Source organism: Aquarana catesbeiana, linkage group LG03 (assembly GCF_042186555.1).
Source record: "Aquarana catesbeiana isolate 2022-GZ linkage group LG03, ASM4218655v1, whole genome shotgun sequence".
NCBI lineage: Eukaryota > Metazoa > Chordata > Amphibia > Anura > Ranidae > Aquarana > Aquarana catesbeiana.
In genome coordinates this window covers 692,341,618-692,362,814 of record NC_133326.1, presented here as the reverse complement: position 1 = coordinate 692,362,814, position 21,197 = coordinate 692,341,618, and the positions used below count along the sequence as shown (strand labels likewise).

General features: G+C 39.6%; 2 protein-coding genes across 2 annotated transcripts; both read right to left on the bottom strand.

Moving 5' to 3' along the window:
• Window positions 1–3,068: 3,068 nt before the first annotated feature.
• On the bottom strand, window positions 3,069–4,013 carry LOC141134194 (olfactory receptor 11L1-like). The gene has a single exon (XM_073623776.1). The coding sequence runs from the start codon at window positions 3,999–4,001 to the stop codon at window positions 3,069–3,071; it is 933 nt and encodes a 310-aa protein (XP_073479877.1). The 5' UTR covers window positions 4,002–4,013.
• A 15,972-nt stretch (window positions 4,014–19,985) lies between these two features.
• LOC141134193 (olfactory receptor 1500-like) lies at window positions 19,986–20,954 on the bottom strand. The gene has a single exon (XM_073623775.1). It carries the CDS (start codon window positions 20,952–20,954, stop codon window positions 19,986–19,988), a length of 969 nt encoding a protein of 322 aa, XP_073479876.1.
• Window positions 20,955–21,197: the final 243 nt, after the last annotated feature.

Here is a 21,197-nt window from a genome sequence, read left to right as displayed (position 1 = left end):
TTTACTAGGGGAAGGCATGGATCCGTGTCCCTGCTTTGCAAGAACTTAGGATCCATGCCTTCTTTACTGAGAGAATGGCAGTCTGTCTGTGTACCGAATGATAAGCGGGTGCCGGTGGACATAGAGTACGCAGGATCCACAGATCAGCTCCCTCTGTGTAGAATTGCACTCAGGCCTGCTACCTGGAAGTGCAGGATCACATTTATAGTGATCCTGCAAAGCGCTGCGAGGCAATAAAACTGCTAGAGGGCAGTCGGCAACTAGTTAAACTTCAGGAGGCTTTGATGAGTCGGGCTCAGTTCAAACCATGGCATTCTGGATCGTGGGAAAAATTGCCGCAATTCTGTCCGTGATTCCGAATCGCCACAAAACTCAGGACTTATGCATTAAGATAAAAAGCCTTCTGTGTATAGCAGCCCCCTCAGTCCCCCCTAATACTTACCTGAGCCCCTCTCTGTCCAGAGATGTCCACGAGTGTCTCAGCCATCCAGATTCTCCTTTCTGATTGGCTGAGACACAGCAGCGGCGACATTGGTTCCCGCTGCTGTCAATCAAAGTCAGCTAGCCAATCAGGGGAGAGAGGGGGTGGAGCCGAGGCTCCATTTCTGAATGGACACAGGGACCTGTGACTAAGCTCGGGTGCCCCATAGCAAGCTGCTTGCTGTGGGGGCACTGAAAAGGAGGGAGGGGCCAGGAGCACAGAAGAGGAGGATCCATGCTGCTCTGTGCAAATCCACTGCAATAAAGCAGGTAAGTATAACATGTTTGTTATTTTTATAAGGAAAAAAACAAGACTTTACAATCACTTTAAGTAAGCAACTTTACAACTGATTCACACTAGAAATGATTTATTTAAGAAAACTGTTTACTGTAAACTATGATGTCAAACATGCTAAAAAAAATAGATTTTGGGTTTATATATATTTGAAAGAGTGAACAGAATCTTTGCCTTGTTATAAAACAGGGGCACTGGAACATTTATGCACTGTATTTCCTATGGAGGAAGAAAATAAAAAACTGTATTATTTATGGCTTGCGTAAGTAAACTACGTCCCTTTCTAACCAATGAAACCACAAAGCTCCTGATTTACTCCCTGGTTATCTCTCGCCTCGACTACTGCAACTCCCTCCTCATTGGCTTACCTTTAAATAGACTATCCCCCCTTCAGTCCATCATGAATGCTGCTGCCCGACTCGTCCACCTTACAAACCACTCAGTGTCTGCTACCCCTCTCTGCCAATCCCTCCACTGGCTGCCACTCGCCCAATGAATTCAATTCAAAATACTAACAATAAGTTACAAAGCCATCCACAACTCTGCCCCCAGCTACATCACTAGCCTAGTCTCAAAATACCAACCTAATCGCCATCTCCATTCCTCCCAAGACCTCCTGCTCTTTAGATCCCTCATCACCTCCTCCCATATCTGCCTCCAGGACTTCTCCCGAGCCTCGCCCATCCTCTGGAATTCCCTACCCCAATCTGTCAGACTGTCTCCAAATGTATCCACTTTTAGGCGATCCCTGAAAACTTTCCTCTTCAGAGAAGCCTATCCTGCCTCCATCTAACAACTGCACTATTTTCTCCATTAGCTCATCCCCCACAGCTATTACCCTTTTGTATAACTTGAGCCTCCCTCCTAGATTGTAAGCTCTAACGAGCAGGGCCCTCTGATTCCTCCTGTATTGAACTGTATTGTATTTGTACTGTCCGCCCTCATGTTGTAAAGCGATGCGTAAACTGTTGGCGCTATATAAATCCTGTATGATAATAAATAATAATAATATAGCAGTTTAATTTCTGGCACGTGCCGGAAATGTAACACTCCCATTGGTTGTGCTCTCGACCAAACTGTCAAAGCATCCACTGGCTGGTGTCATAACTGATCACATGTGCAGCATCATGGCAGTTGTAGATTAAACAGATGTAAAGATGGCAGCTTCCTTGGCTGAAAACGATAGGGAGGTGTACTTACACTTTAAGCAACAGGGTATCTGCTCGGCATGGGACCTGGAAGCTAGTGTAGGTGACTGTAGTAGTGGTGTCTAGTAGACATGTGCACACTGAAATATTTTGTTTCGGAATTTCATTTTCGTCCGAAAAATAAATTTATTTAGTTACTCCTGAAATTCGTTTTTATTTATTTAGTTTTTCGTTAAAAAATTGTATTCGTCCGAAAATCCAAATTAAGGTTGATTCTGTTATTGAAGGCTTATGGTGTCTGTCGAATGTTTAAAGAAGATTCGACGGAGCAGCTAAACTGTACGACGCCATATAGTTTACCTGCTCCGTCTAATCTTCTTAGAACTTTCAACAGACACCATAAGCCAAACTACGTGTGTACTTCGTTCTAGCTATTTTACTGCTCCTCCTCTTTGGTTACAATCAGCCAATAACATTCATCATCATCATTATTTTTATTTATCTTTTCTCCCCTACGTCGAATCTTTCCTCCTCTACGTCGAATCTTTTCCCCCCTACGTCGAATTTTTTCTCCCCTACGTCAAATCTTTTCTCTCTATGTCGAATCTTTTCTCTCTATGTAGAATAATCTTGGACTAATAGAGTTAAGGTTAGGCACATTCGACCGCAGGTTTGATGGACACAGATTGTTATTGTCATCATCATGTCGAATCTCCTATCTATATCGAACTGTTATAGCAACGAAAACGAAAATAAAGCATTTGTTTATGTCGGATCTTTCATTTTTCAGATTCTGCACTTTCGTTATCGTTTGTTAAAACGATATTCGGACGAAAATGCATTTGGACAAAAACGAATGCACATGTCTAGTGTCTAGTATAGTGATTTCTAGCTTCTACGGGGATCGTACAGGTAATGCACATACATACTTACATTGGTTCAACCTGGACCAATGTAACTAAAAAAATTGCCATACCTAAGCTTCAACTTTAAATATACCTGGAATTAAGCTCTAAGGTTTTTCGACTTTGCCAAACACACAGAAGATCATTGAGTCATGTAAAACTTGTCAAAGTTAATAAAAAAAAATACATTTTAATAATATTTGCTAATGAATATTGTAAGTTGAGTACACATTTTATTATTTATTGATTGCTGTGGTTGATGATTTTAGCTACAGCTTGTTTCAAGTCTTGATTCCTCAGGCTGTATATAATTGGATTCAGCAGTGGGGTGCCTACAGTGTACAGTAACGATATGAATTTAGTAGTGTTCCCCGACTGTCCTTTACTGGGTAAAAGATAAACACAAACCAAAGTGCCATAAAAAATGGAGACAACGGTCAGGTGGGAGCTGCATGTTAAGAAAACTTTGTGCCTCCCAGTAATAGATGAGATTTTCAAAATGGCGCTTATAATATAAAAATATGATGCAATGGTGATAAAGAATGGGGTGATAACAATTATAACATTCACAAATGTCACTTCAAGCTGAACATTGGTGGTGTCATAGCAGGAAAGTTGTAGGATTGGGTCCAGATCACAGAAAAAGTGATCAACAATACCTGGGCCACAAAATTTTAATTGGGATGTCATTAAAGTGTGGATGGTTATTGCTAAGAAACTTAAAAACCAGCATGCGGTGACCATTATCCAGCAGATCTGGAAGTTCATTGCCAAGTTATAATGCAACGGTTTACAGATGGCCAAGTATCTGTCATAAGACATCGCTGTTAGAAGAAGACACTCTGACATTTCTGAGAAGGCAAAGAAATAAAACTGGGTGTGGCAATCAGAAAATGAGAGTATGGCTTCTTTAAATAAAACAGAATGGAGCATGTTAGGAAGAATGTCAGTTATTAGTAAGATATCCGATACAGAGAGCTGGGAGAGGAAGAAGTACATGGGAGAATGGAGGGTTTTGCTGCAAGACACCAATGTGATGATCAGGAGATTTCCGCATATTGTCACACAATAAATTATAAGGAAAAGAAAAAAGATCAAAAACCTTATGCTGTGTGGGATCTGGAGTCCTAAGAGGTGGATTATAGTAATACTGGTCACATTCTTCTTCTCCATAACCTGAAGGCAGAACAATAAAAATAAATAAAAATAAATAAAAAACATGAAACCCAATAAAGTTACTACTCAGGTAATCTTAAATACTGATTATTTTTGATTTGTTATAAATTAGGTGGTGCGAATATACATTATATTACCAAAAGTATTGGGACACCTGCCTTTACACACACATGAACTTTAATTTCAATAGTTTTTTATTGATTTTGAACATAGAAAAGAAACGAAACAGAAGGAAAAGTACAAACAGCAGTACTTGTAATAAAAGGCATTATTATACAATTTGACATTTCCGACTAGTCCACTAGACAATTATGTTGCTAAACCTTATATGGTTTTATGTGTTATTGTATTCTGAGAAAGCCACATTGTAGTTAAGTGGAAGTAGATAAAGAGGCATACTCATTTTAGGAACCCTCCCTCCTCCGACACCCCTATTGGGAACCTGCTGTGCCCCAGAGGGAGTGGACCCCATCGACTTAACTCAAAAAAAAAAAGAAAGAATCTATAATCAGTATAGATTTTATATGTCGTACCATATTTTGGACCAGTTATGATGTTGTTGTGTGGATATGAACAAAGGAAACAGATTAGAGATAAAACAAATAAAGTGAAATATATAAAATAAAATAAAATACTGAAACAAATTATATCAAATAATAATAATAAAGAATAAATAATAAATAATGGAGCAACCCATTTTGTGAGGTGTGCGTTTTTAAGCTCATCCAGTAATTGCGCATATGTCAGTTTTGTTTTTAGCTTCTATACCATTCTTGGTTTATACCACTCGGTCCACGGTTTCCATTGTTTGCATGCTATCAAGAATTTACCTTGGGCTGATGCATACATTTTTTCATAAGTAATGTGCGTGTTGGTGGTTAAGATTATTTCTTTTATTTTTGGGGTTTCTTGTGTCTTCCAATGTCTGGTTATTGTTAATCTAGTGCTTAGTAATACATGAGATATTATTTTCCTATATATTTTAGGGAACAGGTCTATGTCTATAGAGAGAATAGCTAATTCTGGTGTAGCCTGGATTTGCTGATTTGTTATTTTTGTGAGTATTTCGAATACCTTTTCCCATAGAATACGTATTTTAGGCCATTCCCAAAGTATATGGTGTAAGGTACCTACATGATTGCAGTTCCTCCAACACATTGGGGAGGTCATGGGGTCAAACTTGGAAATCCTGTACGGTGTTAAGTACCAACGCATAAGTATTTTTTGTGTTAATTCCCATAAGTTAGTACACCTGGAAGTGTTGTATGTAGTTTGAAGTGCTTTTTGCCATTGTTCTGGTTTGAAACATTGTTTTAATTCACGTTCCCAGGCCTCAATATAGGGTTGTTTGGCAAATGTTAATTTATTGTTTAGAGTATTATAAAATAAGGAGATTCCTTTAATATTGGTGTTTTGTTTTGTAAGGTATAGTACTATTCTCCAGGGGAGTTGTACTGATAGAGAGGGGTTGGTTCTCATGAAATGGCAAATCTGTATATATCTATAATATTCAGAATGCTCTAAATTGTATTCAACTTGTAGTGCTCTAAATGTTTTCATCGTGGGTCCTATTCTAAGATCTTCTAGGTTTGCAATACCTAATTTAGCCCAATGTTTTATGCTAAGGTTAGGAATAAGTTCGGATAAACTGGTGATGGGTATTTTTATCAAGGACATATGTGAAGTGTATGATTGGTTTTTTACCAAAATATTCCAGGCTCTGATTGACGCTTTTATTGGTGGTGCTAAGTTCTGGGTGCGGGAAGAAGTAATTGAGTTACACATTAGATAGTCGTATAAGTTTTTGTTGGGAATTTGATCTTCCTCCAACTCCTGCCATCTAGTGTCGGGCGATTCTGGGAACCATGTTCTTAATTGTGCTAATACAGATGCAAGGTAATAGTCTTTGATTACAATCTTGCCTATCCCCCCAACTCTTCTAGACATTACTGAGTTTTTAAACGCCCATCTCGCTTTTTTCCCTTTCCATAGAAATCTATTTAGCATAGATTGAAGTTTAGAAAAGAAAAAGTTAGGGACAGGGATAGGGAGTGATCTGAAAAGGTATATTATTTGGGGTAAAATTACCATTGTAAAAGCGGCCAGACGTCCTGACCATAGGAGTTCTGTTTTGGCTAATTTTTGCAGTTTTGTCAGTAAGGCGTCAAGAAAGGGGATATAGTTAGCCTTAAAAAGGTGGTCCGGAGATGCTGTTAGGGTGATTCCCAGATATTTCACCCCTTTCTTACACCATGAGTATGGAAACCGTGAACCGAGAACCCTTTCTTCTTGCTCTTCTATACCCATACCCAGTATATAAGATTTGTTCTCATTGACTTTATAGTATGAAACTTTAGAAAACATTTGTAGTGTGTCATGTACCGAAGCCAGGGAAGTTGTTGGATTTGTGAGCATCAGGATAATGTCATCCGCAAATAAGCTAATGACATGTTCCGATTTATGGGTCATGAATCCTGTTATAGATTGATGTTGTCTGATAATCATTGCTAAGGGTTCTAAAATTAAATTGAAAATTAATGGGGATAGGGGACAGCCCTGTCGGGTACCGTTGGTTATGTTGAATGGTTTAGAGAGTACTCCCGATGTGTATACATGGGCTGATGGCATTGAATACAATGCCATGATTGCTTTTAAGATAGGTCCAGAGAATCCAAATCTCCCCAGAACCAACTCCAAATAGCCCCAGTGGACTCTATCAAAGGCCTTCTCCGCGTCCAATGCTAGGAGCAGAGAAGGCCTTTGCTGGGTTGCAGCAATATGTATAATATTTGTTAGTCTCCTGGTAGCGTCAGAGGTCTGGCATCCCCTGGTGAATCCGGTCTGATCCAGGTGTATTAAGTGAGGTAAGATGTCTATGAGTCTGTTAGCTATTGTTTTAGCATAAATTTTTAAGTCTGTATTTAATAAAGAAATGGGCCTAAAATTTGCTGGTGTGTCTGGGTTTTTCCCCGGCTTGGGCAATGTCACTATCAGTGCAGTTAACATTTCAGATGGGAAGGACGAGGAGGCAGCCGCTGTGTTGAAAACTTTGTTTAAATGTGGAGACAGTAAATTTTTGAACGTTTGATAGTATTCTCCTATAAAGCCGTCTGTGCCTGGGGATTTATTATTTGGGAGTGATTCTATAGTTTTATGAATTTCTTCAGTAGTAAATGGTGCATTTAAATACTCCGTTTCTTGTTGAGAAAGTGTTGGTAATTTGATGTGGTTTAAAAAATCATTTATTGTTGTCGGTGTAGGTTGGACTATGGTTATGTCATCTTTCAGGTTATATAGCTTGCTATAATAAGTACTAAAGGCGTCTGCTATATCTTGTGGATGTTGTAGTTTAATGTTATTTGTGTGATGTAATATATATGGGATTTTAGTTTTACTTCTATGGCCCTTAATTTGTTGTGCTAACAGTTTTCCTGCCCTATTGCCGTGTGCGTAGTAGTTCATTTTAAGCCGTTTAGTGTTTTTTTCAAACTCCTCTAGTAAAAGGAGTCTTAGATCATATCTCAGTTGATTTAGTCTTTTAGATAGTGTAGGGGAAAATTGTTGTTTATTTTTGGAGTCAATTCTAAAAATTTCATCTGTGATGTCCTGAAATTTCTTTTGCCGCTGCCTCCTCGCCCTGGCCCCCAATTTAATGAATATTCCTCTAATGAATGCCTTATGAGCACTCCACAGAGTAAAAGGACTTTGTACAGAAGACTCATTAATGCGAAAGAATTCTACCAAGTGATCTTCAATAATTTTTTTGGATTCTGGTTGTTGCATAAGAAAGGAGTTGGCTCTCCACACTGGAGTGGTATTGACAATTGAAGTGTCTTTAATAGATAGGGTGATTGAAGCGTGGTCTGACCACGTGATGTTGTTGATGGTTGAAGAGGCTGCTTTGATCAGAGTGTGTTGGTCTACTAAGAAGAAGTCAATCCTGGTGTACGTGTGGTGTGGGGCGGAGAAAAATGTAAAGTCTTTCTCTCCGGCGTGAAGACACCGCCACACATCATATAGGTTCTCCTTATGAATGGACTCTTGCAAGGATGTTATTGTTCGATTCGCTTTTCTTGTTGTGTCTATAGATGGGTCAGGTATAATGTTGAAGTCCCCACACAATATCAAAAAACCTTTTCTCAGGGAATCAATTTTGTGGACAATCTTATGAAAAAAACGGATCTGATGCTTATTTGGTGCGTATACGTTTACTATGGTGTAAGTTACTTGATTGATATCGCACACTAACGCCAAGTATCGCCCTTGTGGGTCAATATATTTTGAATGAAGATTGAATGCAACGGTATCTCTTATAGCAATCATTACTCCTTTGGATTTTGATTCAGTGTTTGCAAAAAAGATGTGTGGAAAGTTCTTGTGCTGACATATTGGGGCAGCTGTACTACTAAAGTGTGTTTCTTGTGCGCATAATATATCAGATTTATTCACTAGTGCTTCCTTCCAGAGGGATTTTCTCTTTGCTGAATGATTAAGCCCTTTGGCATTAATAGATAAAAATTGGATAGCCATTAGGTTGGATTTCTATGAGTGTTGGTTGTGGTTTGTTTTCAGATCTGAGGTATCTGAAAATCACCTTTAGTGATGGATGCGGTGCATGCGTATACTCTCTTGTAGTACATGTACTCGCTGTGATCCTTGTAGTGTCTGTATCATGGTGGTTGTTGTACTGGATATTTTCAGATGATTGATGTTCATATGTTGCGAAGAGCTGGATGATGGGTAAATGGTTGTGGTGCTCCATATGTGGACGAAAAAAGAAAAGGTAGAAAAAATATAACAAAACAAAGTTAACATAGTAGGTATAGTTACCATTCAACTTTCCAGAAACTTCTGGATGACCCATAAGGGAAACTTCCTTCTTATGGGGTTAAGTGAGAGTCCCCAGTGTGCAGCAAATTGCTGCTCAAGATACTTGAGGGGTTAAGTTCTAGCCTATCGGTTACTCCGGCATTTTAGATGGGCTTACAAGTTTTCCGGATTTCCAAAAGAAATTATTTATGCGACTTGGCGTTCTTTGGCGTGACTTTCTTCCAGTCAGGTGTAGCCGTCTGTCGGTTGCCTTTAGGGCTTCGGAGTCGGGAAGGATGTTCCATGATTTAAGTAAGGCAATGCCTTTGTCCATTGAGTCTACAATGAACGTTTTGTCTTGGTTGGTGATGGTTATTTTAGTAGGGTACCCCCATCTGTAGGGTATGTTGTGGTTCCTGAGCACTTTTGTGATAGTGTTCAAGTTCCTTCTCTTTTGTAATGTATGCTGAGAAAGGTCAGCATATAATTGCAGTTGTTGAAAGCGGGATGGGATATTCTCCTGTTTCCGCATTGCTTGCATTAATTGCTCTTTGACATGGAAGAAATGCAGGCGCAAAATCACATCTCTGGGGACAGTGTCCGGGAGATAAGTTGGTTTTGGTAGGCGGTGTATTCTGTCAATAGTGATGTCTATTTCGGAGAGGTCCGGTAAAAGAGCAGTGAAAAGGTCCACAACATATGGTCTCAGTTCAGATGCTTGTACTGATTCCGGGATTCCTCTAATCTTGAGGTTGTTCCGTCTGGACCTGTCCTCAATGTCTGCAATCTTGTTTTTAATCCATACATATTCTTCCTCTCTCTCTTCATTTGCGTCCACCAAATCATTAATGGTGGATGCAAAATCCCCCATTTTATTTTCCACATGCTCCACTCGGGTCTCTATTGCGTTTAATTCCCCACTAAATCTGTGCATACAGTGCATCATATCAGCCTGCAAGGTACTTCTTAGAGACACTAACATATCCTTTAGGACAGTGTCCAATACCGGTTGATTCATGGTGGGGAAGGTGGTAATTGATTCAGGGAGCTCCCTAGTGTCATCCCCTGAGTCCGTTCCCGGGCTTATTGCAGGACTGCATCCAGCTCCATCCAGCTTTTGCTTGACTTTTGCTGGACTCCCTGATGGAGAGAATGAAGGTAGGGATCTTTGGCTGCTACAGGAGTCATTTTGGTTAGGGGATGAGGTGGCGGTGAGCGGAGCGGGATTGTTTTTATGTGGCAATGCATGGGGATGGACGGCGCCATCTTGCCTACCTCCGTGTTGCGGCTGTGAAAAGTAGTCCGTCAGCCGTTGGGGCTTAGATGTGCCCTTTCTCTTGCCCATCATATCCTCCTGATGTGCCCGGGTCGTTTCGCCAGCTGATGAGGGTGAAATCCGGGTGTTTTTAGCCGTTTGTGATCGCTAATGTCCGCCGGAGTGCCGGAGCTCTGGGATCAGACGTCCATTCAGCTCCGTTGCAGGCCACGCCCCCACACACATGAACTTTAATGGTATTCCAATCTTAATCTGTAGGTTTCAATATTAGGTTGGCCCACCCTTTGCAGCTATAACAGCTTCAACTCTTCTGGGAAGGCTGTCCACAATATTTAGGTGCGTGTCTATGGGAATGTGTGACCATTCTTCCAGAAGTGAATTTGTGAGGTCAGGCACTGATGTTGGATGAGAAGACGTGGCTCGCAGTCTCCGCTCTATTTCATCCCAAAGGTGTTCCATCGATTTGAGGCCAGGACTGTGTTTGGGGATGTCCCTTCCTGTTCCAAAATGACTGTGCACAAATCAAGGTCCAAAAGGACACGAATGAGCGAGTTTGGAGTGGAGGAACTTAATTGGCCTGCACAGAGTCCTGACCTCAACTCAATAGACCACCTTTGGGATGAATTAGAGTGGAGACTGCAAGCTTCTGGAAGAAAGGTCAAACATTCCCATAGACACACTCCTAAACCTTGTGGACAGCCTTCCCAAAAGAAATGAAGCTGTTATAGCTGCAAAGGGTGGGCCAACTCAATATTGAACCCTATGGACTAAGACTGGGATGCCATTAAAGTTCATGTGAGTGTAAAGGCAGATGTCCCAGTACTTTTGGTATTATAGTGTATTTCAAATGTTCAAAATGTGACAACCTAAGGCAATCAATCAGATATCCTTTTGTTAATGACAAATAAGAGAACCATAGCTCTCTATAGAATATCTGTTGTTTAATTTAAGTGTTTTGGTGATGTCATTCAATCAATAAAACAAAATAATACAATTTTACCTAGAATAGATAAAGTAATACTTCATAGTTTGAGAAGGGGGAAAATCTCAATATCCTGCAAAAGTTGGCAAAAAAATGTGCAATACATTTTCATACAGTGTGATGGGTATTATTTTAAAACAGACCTAATACATTAGAACATGACCTGTTTCTGCCTGATCTTCCAATTTATTAAGACTCCCTTCAGTAAAATACTTACCAGTCACCTAAAACCCTAAAGCCAAGGACAAGAGACCATAAATTTGAGAGGAATACAAACAATTCTTCAGCCATGGCTTTAGCCAGAAAGTAGTAGAGTCCATTAGAACTAGAGGTGTGTAGGCAGGCAGATAGCTTCTTTAGGTCCAATTTATCTACACATTTACAACTCAAAATGTTCTATTACCTTATTTTTTTGAAATGTTACTTAGATCATGTGAACAATCAGTTGATAGTTGCATAATATAACAAACATTGATAAAAATAATTAGGGTAAAGATATGTATTTGTTATCCATTGTACTGATTATGTGGAATATTGCTGCTTGTATATGTTATATTCATAGAATTATCTGTATATGTTGAATAATTTTTGAGTTTTGATTTTTTAATCCTGGATACGTTTCTCCCAAGAAAAGGATAAATGGGAGCTTCCTGAAAAATTAATGAAAAAATGGAGGTGACAGTTTAGTGATTTATTATTATTAAATAAAAGAATAGGTGCAGCGCTATAGCTGTGTAGGGATGAACCTGATCGGTTCGCAGCAGAACATACCTAACAGGCAAAAAATTTGGCACGAACACCTTTAAAGTCTATGGGACACGAACATGAATAATCAAAAGTGCTCATTTTAAAGGCTTATATGCAAGTTATTGTCATAAAAAGTGTTTGGGGACCCGGGTCCTGCCCTATGGTACATGTATCAATGCAAAAATGTTTTTAAAAATGGCTGTTTTTTTGGGAGCAGTGATTTTTTTAATGCTTAAAGTGAAACAATAAAAATGGAATATTCCTTTAAATATTGTGCCTGGGGGGGTGTCTATAGCATGCCTGTAAAGTGGCGCATTTTCCCATGCTTAGAACAGTACCACAGCAAAATTAAATTTCTAAAGGAAAAATTGTCATTTAAAACTGCTCGCGGCTGTAATGAATTGTCGGGTCTTGGCAATATAGTTAAATCTCGTTGAAAAAAAGAGCATGGGATCCCCCCAGTCCATTACCAGGCCCTTTGGGTCTGGTATGAATACAAAGGGGGACCCCGAACCAAATTTTTAAAAAACAATTGCGTGGGGGTCCCCCTAAAATCCTAAAATTTTGCGGGACCCCCACACAATTTTTTTTTTAAATTATGGTTTGGGGTTTCCCTTAATATTCATACCAGACCAAAAGGGCCTGGTAATGGACTTGGGGGACCCAATGCTCTTTTTTTCAATTAGTTTTATCTATATTGCCAAGACCCAACAATTATTACAGCCGCGAGCAGTTTTAAATGACAATTTTTCCTTTAGAAATGTCATTTTGCTGTTCTAAACACGGGAAAATGTGCCACCTTACAGGCATACTATAGACACCTCCAGGCACAATATTTAAAGGAATATTTCATTTTTATTGTTTCACTTTAAGCATTAAAAAAATCACTGCTCCCAAAAAAACGTCTGTTTTTAAAAATATTTTTTGCATTGATACATGTCCCCTGGGGCAGGACCCAGGTCCCCAAACACTTTTTATGACAATAACTTGCATATAAGCCTTTAAAATGAACATTTTTGATTTTTATGTTAATGTCCCATAGACTAACGGTGTTCCTGCAGCTTTCGAATTTGCCCCGAACACCGCATATTGTTCGGTGTTCGCAGAACAACCGAACACCCAAAGTTTGGCCTGACCTTATGTTCGGGCCGAACCGTTCGCTCATCCCTATAACTGTGTACAATGTCCAGAAATTAAACTGGATAACATGAAACAACATCAGTACTGAATGGTGTAAAGAGATAATAAACAATAAAATGAACTGTGTTAATCAGATATTAATAAGGTACCATAGAAATCAGTGCATTATGTGTCAGATGGTTGTAATACCAATCAAACATAAAAGATAATACAAGAAAATCATAATCACGAAATTGCTTTGTGAATGGAATGTCACTTGAATGCACATAATCATGATACAAAGTCCATCAAATACTAAATATCATAATGTGCTCTTCCACATGTATGTCAAAAGACCTTGAGGACAATGGTGTTGCCGTGTTGTTCAACCACCCGGGATATGTGCTTCCACCACCAGGGGAGAGGGGTAGGTACTCTTACCAGAGGACATGGACACACACGCCAGCCCGAGGTGAGTCAAACAGGCATGTAAGGATATCCAAAATCCAAGATGGTGATCTCCAATGGAGGAAAAGTGCAGGCGCACAAGCTCAGCAGAAGAGTGGACGGACAAACCGGGAGACAACCACAATCTCCAGGTGTCGTGTCTATGAAGATAGTTCTCCAACAGTGGATCAGAGCATTCATTAAAAACAAAAAGAAGGCTTCCACATGGTGTAGATCAAAAATAACATATGGATTTATTAGCAAAAAGAACAAACATCATTTAGGATGTATGCTGGTAAAAAGTGATCATAAAGCATTACATAAAATTTGACGTAGTGTGCATGGCTCAGCAGACAAAGACTGCTTTTATATGTAAGTATATTCATAGAGTAGAATTATCTGTAATGCTGGGAATAACAAGTGCTCTTTGATGTGGCCATGGGACTCCTTATTAATACATAGGGAAATTATTTTCTGATTCGTTTTTTTCTTTCAGAAAACTGTTATTAACTGTTCATTGGGAGTAAGTTAAATCATTAAAGGAGTTACATATAATTGATTAGGTTTTTAGGGAGAAACAAAAAAACAGCAAAATAATAATGACTAATATTTAAAAAAAATTACTCCAGTCAGACACAAAGCAGTTTATGATTTAAGATATATTTGAGATGAGAATCTTAACTGCTTCTGGACACAGAGTTGGCAATTCCAACTCAGTGACAATATTTATGTAGACAGTCAAGGCTATACGTTGAATAATTTTTGAGTTTTTTTTTCTGGATAAGTTTCTCCCAAGAAAAGGATAAATGGGAGCTTCCTGAAAAGAATATGAAAAAATGGAGATGACAGTTTAGTGATTTATTATTATTATTTTTATACAGGATTTATATATCGGCAACGGTTTGCGCAGCAACAGTACAGTTGTTAGGTAGGAGCAGAATAGGTTTATCTGAAGAGATGGGTTTTCAGGGATGTCTAAAAGCAAATTAGGAGATAGTTGGACAGATTGGGGTAGGGAGTTAGGACAGTGATTGGACGTGGGACTGAAAGCATAGTTCAGAGTCCAAAATTACACCTAACACTTTGGCATGTAGGGACGGGCTGATAGTAGTGCTATCAATCTTGACAGAGAACTCAGGGGGAAAGGCATGTGGCGGTTTTGGATAGATTGAGTTTGAGGAATGTGGTGTGACATCCAGGCTGATATGTCTGTTAGTAAATCAGTAATATGTGAGGAGACTGGAGGAGTGAGCTGATGGGTGGAGAGATAGATAAGGGGGTTGTCAGCATAGAGATGGTATTGGAAGCCATGGGAGGCTATTATCTGACCCAGGGAGGAGGTGTATAGGGAGAATAAGAGAGGTCCAAGAACAGAACCTTGGGGGGCCCCCGACAGAGAAAGAGAGAGGAAAGTAGAATTGTAAGCAGCGACAACAGTGTAGTTGGATAAGTAGGATGAGAACCAGCAAAGAGTACAGTCTTGGAGACCAAAGTCATGGAGTTTTTTGAGAAAGGAGTGGTTTACTGTGTCAAAGGCAGCAGAGAGGTCCAGGAGTAGGAGTACAAAATACATATACCCCTCATTAACCACTTACCTGTTTAATGACTGCTCAGACTTACGACCTGCTCTCCCTACCTGAACGATGTGCTGTACATCCTTGTATAGTACAGTACAGTACCGAATTTCCATTTGTGTTTTGTACTAATGCAAATTAAAACAATGTTATTGAGCTGGAGTTTTGTGTCTAGACCTTTTTTTCACAATACAGTGCAGTAGTTAAGAATGCTTAAAATATTGATTTCTTGTGACTCCTCGTCTAACAACCAATTTGTTTAATGACCTGGTTCTTGGAATGGAACCTGTTCGTTAAGTGAGGAGTACCTGTTGTGTCTATTGGATTTAGCTGTTATCGGATCGTTTGTGAGCTTTAGGAGAAAAGTTTCCAAGGAGTGTTGAGGGTGGAATCCAGACTGAAAGGGATCAAGAAGGTTATTCTCCATGAGGTTTTCGCTCATGGGGTTGTAGACCAGACATTCAAGGAGTTTGGATAGGGGAGCAAGGAGATTGGGGTGTAGGTTTTTAGGATTGGTGGGGTTTAGTGAGGGCTTAAGTGTGGGGGTGACAAGTGCATGTTTTGTAGAGTTGGGGAATATTGAAGATGTGAATTGGAGAGTGTAGGATAGAGCCAGAAGGTGACCGTAGCATTTGTGAGGGTCCAGGGGGGAGGTAGTTAGGTGGACATTAGTAAAAAGTTTAGAAACCATGTCTACAGCAGCGGAGTTGAATGAATAAAGTAATGATTGTACCTGTGGGCATGGGGTGTTAAGTGGAGAAGGTATTTGTACAGCGGAGATCTCCCCACAAATTGTATCAATCTTACATTTGAAATGATTGACAATCACCTGGGCAGTGAGGAAGTTAGCGGGTGGAGGCACTGATTTGTGTGGAAAATTATATTAGTGCTCCCTATGAGCAGTCTCTGGGAAGACAATTGGGAATCCTAAGGGATCAACTTAGACCTTCTCTAGGACCTTGCTGTCAGGGCTGGGCTCAGCCCTTCCTTCTCTGAGCTGGCCGCTCAGCTGTCAGCCAATTGCCAGCTCCTATCTCTCCACAGTTACTCAGCTGTTGATGATATCCTGCTCATCAGTCTTGCCTACTTAACCCGTCCAGTCCAGAGGAGCTCTGCCTTCGCCTTGGTCAACATCACAGAAACTATCTCCTGCGATCCTGTTCAAGGCTTGCTTTTCTGAAATCCCTTCTGGCTCAAGATCCTGCTTGCTGTTCCACTACATTGATCCCTGACTTCTGGCTTGGCTGACTATCCATTCTGGTTACTGAACCGGAATGTCAGACTTAGAATCCAATCCACACTTCTAGCATATCTTCCTCCTGCCAAAGCCCCCCCCAGCACATATCCTCCTAACCCCTCAATCACTCCACATATTTTCTACCTTGTCCTCCTTTCCAGCCGCTCTCTCCCCTCCCTCCTCCATCTACAGAGCATAAAAAAACTTTCTACATACCTGATTTCAGTGCGTCCCTGCCCCCCTCCTCCTTGTGTGTGTACAAAATGAAGGAGGAGGAAGGTAGGAGCTTTGATACACTGACACTCTGCTCTTCTGAACCAAGCTGCTGTCAGGGAGAGGGGAGACATGTCACTCTCGGTGCAGTACATGTGAATGATGTGTCCGGGTCTGGGGCAGAAGTAAACCCGAACACATCATTCAAAAATCGGACTGTCCGGAAGAAAACCGTACAGGTGACAACCCTAGCCCCATTATGTGTGTCAAAGGACAAACAGAGCAGGACATACTATGCAAGCAGCATGCTATGGGGGCATTTAGCAAGGGGAGGAGCCCAGAACGCTTGTGGGGGACCCGAGAAAAGGAGGATTGAGGTTGCTCTGTACATTATCATTGCACAGAGCAGGTAAGTATAACATTTTTTTTTGTTTCACTTTAGCTTTGAGGATGGTTCAAGTATAAGTCAAATATAATACCTCCACAGGGTGAGGCCTGAAAACAAATATGTTGTAAATATTATATAGGTAAATTAGAAAGGGAAGAGAAATCACCTAAGAGTTAATCCCAAGAAAACTCCCACCACATCCCATGGAGAAACAATTGTGGAAAAGACTGCCCTTAGGGGGATGGTGCAGGTGGGAGTATGAGTAAGGGATAAACAACAAAAGTATATATAAAAGTAGATAATTTTATTACAAAATAACAATAACATACACTAGAAATTCCTATAAAATATTCCTAAAATCATTAGAAAGGATAACAATGCATATAACGTTGCTTTATTCTTGGATCAACACTTCAATCAAGACATCCCTGGGATTTTAGGAATATTTTATAGGAATTTCTAGTGTATGTTATTGTTATAGTGTAATAAAATTATCTACTTTTATATATACTTTTGTTGTTTATCCCTTACTCATACTCCCACCTGCACCATCCCCCTAAGGGCAGTCTTTTCTATAAATATGATATAGGTACCAACTGTTTTTTGTAACATGCAGCCCAAGAAAATCGAATATTTGGATAACATATAAGTCTTAAAGGTGGGGCATATATTTTAATTATAGCTTGTACAGAAACTATCTGCTAATTCATCACAAGAAGTTCTCATTTTGCAGACCGGGTTGGAAATCTTGATTGCCAAAAAAATTGGTGATGGAGAAAATAGAAGACTATGGTCCAGAAAGTGATATGTGCTGATAGAGATAATGAATTGAGAGGTATTGGAAAAGTTGCATGTATACTTCCTTCTTCATTACTGGACAGAACACTCTGTGTTTCTAATAATGCCTATCCTGTAAATTCCAACTGTTATTCTGTTTATGACCATGGCTTACCTTCTGGTTTCACATACTTTTCTGTCTTCATGACATTGAGCCCATTGTACAATCTGCTTGACCCATGATACTTTCTGACCTCACTTTGGCATTAAGCATTAGCTAAAACTGTTTGTTCTGAGTTCTGATCCCTTTACGTTTGTGTACTACACTCACCACAGAGTATTTGATAATTCACTTTGAATGCCTGTCAGCTTGACAGATGTTAACAGTGGAGAAAAACCTTGATAGAGTCAGAAACTGAAATCCAGTGGAGGACTCTGAACTTTTGGTCTGGTAGACATAGAAAACCAACTGAGCATTTCAAAGTAGGGAAAGTTTCCTGTGCATTAAAGAAAGTGACTGTCTGACAGAAAGTTTGCCAGGGTGTCCCAGCAATTGGTGGGTGACATGCTGAAAGGTAGGTATCATCTTTTATCACATGGGTTGAATAGATGAGAGAGAAAAACAAGTTTCAGGAAGATCAGAATGTGAGGAGAATTTGTGGGGGTGGGGTACTGAGTTCGCAGGTGAGAGAGGGAAAGAAGCAACAAGACTGGATTTTGAAAGGGGAAGAGAATAGACAGTGTGACCGCAGTGTGGAAGGAGGCAGAGGAAGTAGATGGATAGCTGATTGTTCAGCACGCGTCACTGCCTGCAAGGTCTGAATAGGGAGTATCCCCACTCACAGCAATTAACCCAACATGTGTTATTTATTCCGGTTGGGGGGGATGTCCTTGAGCCAAATTCTCTATGGTTGATATTACATAACTATTTTTGGCAAAAGAAGAACTGCGCTATTAAATAAAGTGCTAAAGCTGCAACTCAAAGTGATAACCAACACAAACGAAACAATAGAACAAAAGGAGCTGCGCTAGTGATATATTAACAATAAATGAGAACCAGAATGCATTGTATACATAAATACATCAACTAAGAGTGCAATGTGTATATGTGAATGAAAGTCACACCAAAGTTGTCAAAATGCCAATAAATATGGACATAAGCACAACTGCATAACAAAAAAGTCAATGTTACTGGTGATGAAAGCAAATAGGCACAGTCAGTGATAATGGTAATCAATGATGATAAACACCAAACGATGATGGTGTTATGACACCCTGTGAAAAATCGTAATAAATCAGAGAGCAATGTGAATCCGCCATCTTGAGGAATGCAGGCTTACGAGATTGCCAACTGAAAATAGCTTGTCACCCAATCCTGGGTCGTGAAGAGTCTTCCACTGTTGCAAATGGCCGCTGCAAACAACTCACACGCCTGGCGTCTCCCGAAGTTCCAGCCTCAGATATCCAACAATCCTTGTATGTCAGTGTCAGCTGACACACTGAAGGGCTCGGTCCGAAGATGGGAGGAACAAGGTGAGGGTGGATGATCTCATCAGGTTACATACATACATATGTCGCTCTCCCTGCGCGTTTCGTCACACAAAGGACGTCATCTCAGGGCCTATTTTTGTTTGGCCACCATCCATGTATGAGCATTGCCATTTTCAGCTGATCAGCCAAGGTTCTCATGCATGTGGAATCCATGCATCACTGTAGCATGATCATGAATGTAGAGTAGATTTGTCTTCTGCAATCACTACGATTTCCACCTTTGATAAGCATCTACTTCTGTCCTGACCCTTTGAAATTACTAAACCAACAACCAGACAATGTAGTGCATTGGCTGACCAAAAACATATTACTTCTAAGGGGGCACTCATACTAATGGCTGGTCCATCCTAGAGAGGAAAGTACAGATCTGTGAAAAAATATTAGAAGCATTTGTGGCAGGTTTCACTGCATGCAAAAACAGCCTATAGTTGTGGGAGGAGCATAAATAAAAAAATGTTTTATTCATTTAGAAATATGGAATAGTGTCCATGGACTGCATAAAGTATTTTCTTTAAAACATGAACTAACACTCTAAGGTTGCAGTGTAAAGGTCCTGCAACAACTCTTCAAATTTAGGTCCAAAGTCAAAGATTAACAACATTTATTTCTAATGAAAATCAAGAAAAGTTGTCCATACAGATTCCTTTATAAGGCTTTATATATTACCAGATACACAAAAATGAATACTGTCCTGCAAATATATACCAATGTTATGTAAAACTTAACATTGATATTTTTGAGGGAAAAACATATTTTGCAGTCTGTTCTTTTTGTGGCTTTTTTCACTGCTATATACAGTATATAACATTCAGCTCCAATTTAACATACTAAATGTATTATTACTCTATGCTCCAGTATAATTTAATTTGACAATACATTGTGTTGTTTATGCCAAAGCAAATCCAGACAGTAGTGAATGATTTTATCTACAGCTTCTTTTAAGTCTTTATTCCTCAGGCTGTATATAATTGGATTCATTAGAGGGGTGGCTACAGTGTACAGCAATGACAAGAATTTAGTGATATCCCATGACTTCCCTCTGCTTGGGATCAAGTAAACACAAAGCAAGGTACCATAATAAATGCAAACAATAGTCAGGTGGGAACTGCATGTTGAAAAAACTCTCTGCCTGCTGGAAATAGATGACATTTTAAAAATGGTAATAATAATATAAACATATGACACAATAATAATAAAGAAAGGGATGACAACAAATAGAGAACTCAACAATGTCACTTCAAGTTGAACAAAGCTTGTGTCAGAGCAAGATAATTGCAGGATTGGATAAAGATCACAGAAAAAATGGTCTATAACATTGAGGTCACAAAATGTTAATTGTGATATGGTTAAAGTGAGAATCAATACTATTGAAACACTTAGAACCCAACATGTGATGACCATCTTGTAGCAAAACTGGAAGTTCATTGCTAAGGTATAATGCAATGGTTTACAGATGGCCACATATCTGTCGTAACACATCACTGTCAGGAGAAGACACTCTGAAGTTTCTGAGACATCGAAGAAATAAAACTGGGTGATGCAATCAGAAAATGACATTATGGTCTTCTTCATCGAAAGAGCATGAAGTGTATTAGGAAGAATGTCAGTTGCTAATAGAATATCTGATATGGAGAGATGGGAGAGGAAGAAGTACATGGGGGAATGGAGGGATTTACTGTAGGACACCAGAGTGATGATCAGGAGGTTTCCACAAACGGTAACACAATAAACTATGAGGAGAAGAAAAAAGATCAATAAAGTTATACTGTGCGGAGTCTGAAATCCTAGGAGGTGGATGATGGTTAACGAGCTCCTATTTTTCCCATCCATAACCTGAAGATGGAACATTATAAAAAAATGAAACAGCTTTATTGAGTCGGTAAAAAGTATTTGGTCTAAAGTAAAAACAATGAAACTGTCAAAGCCTTGGGCAATGTCACTTTTATAAACCCCTACAATAAAGTTCTTTTATTTCACGTTTGGTCTCTTAAATATACAAACAAAAAGGTTTTGTTATATCTGTTAAATTATAACAAAACAAAATGTTGATAATGCCAAAAATTCAATGAGCAC

What these genes read in the sequence shown, in the direction of transcription:
- LOC141134194 (XM_073623776.1), bottom strand. Translation starts at nt 4,001, where the DNA reads ATGGAGAAGAAGAATGTGACCAGTATTACTATAATCCACCTCTTAGGA.
- LOC141134193 (XM_073623775.1), bottom strand. Translation starts at nt 20,954, where the DNA reads ATGGATGGGAAAAATAGGAGCTCGTTAACCATCATCCACCTCCTAGGA.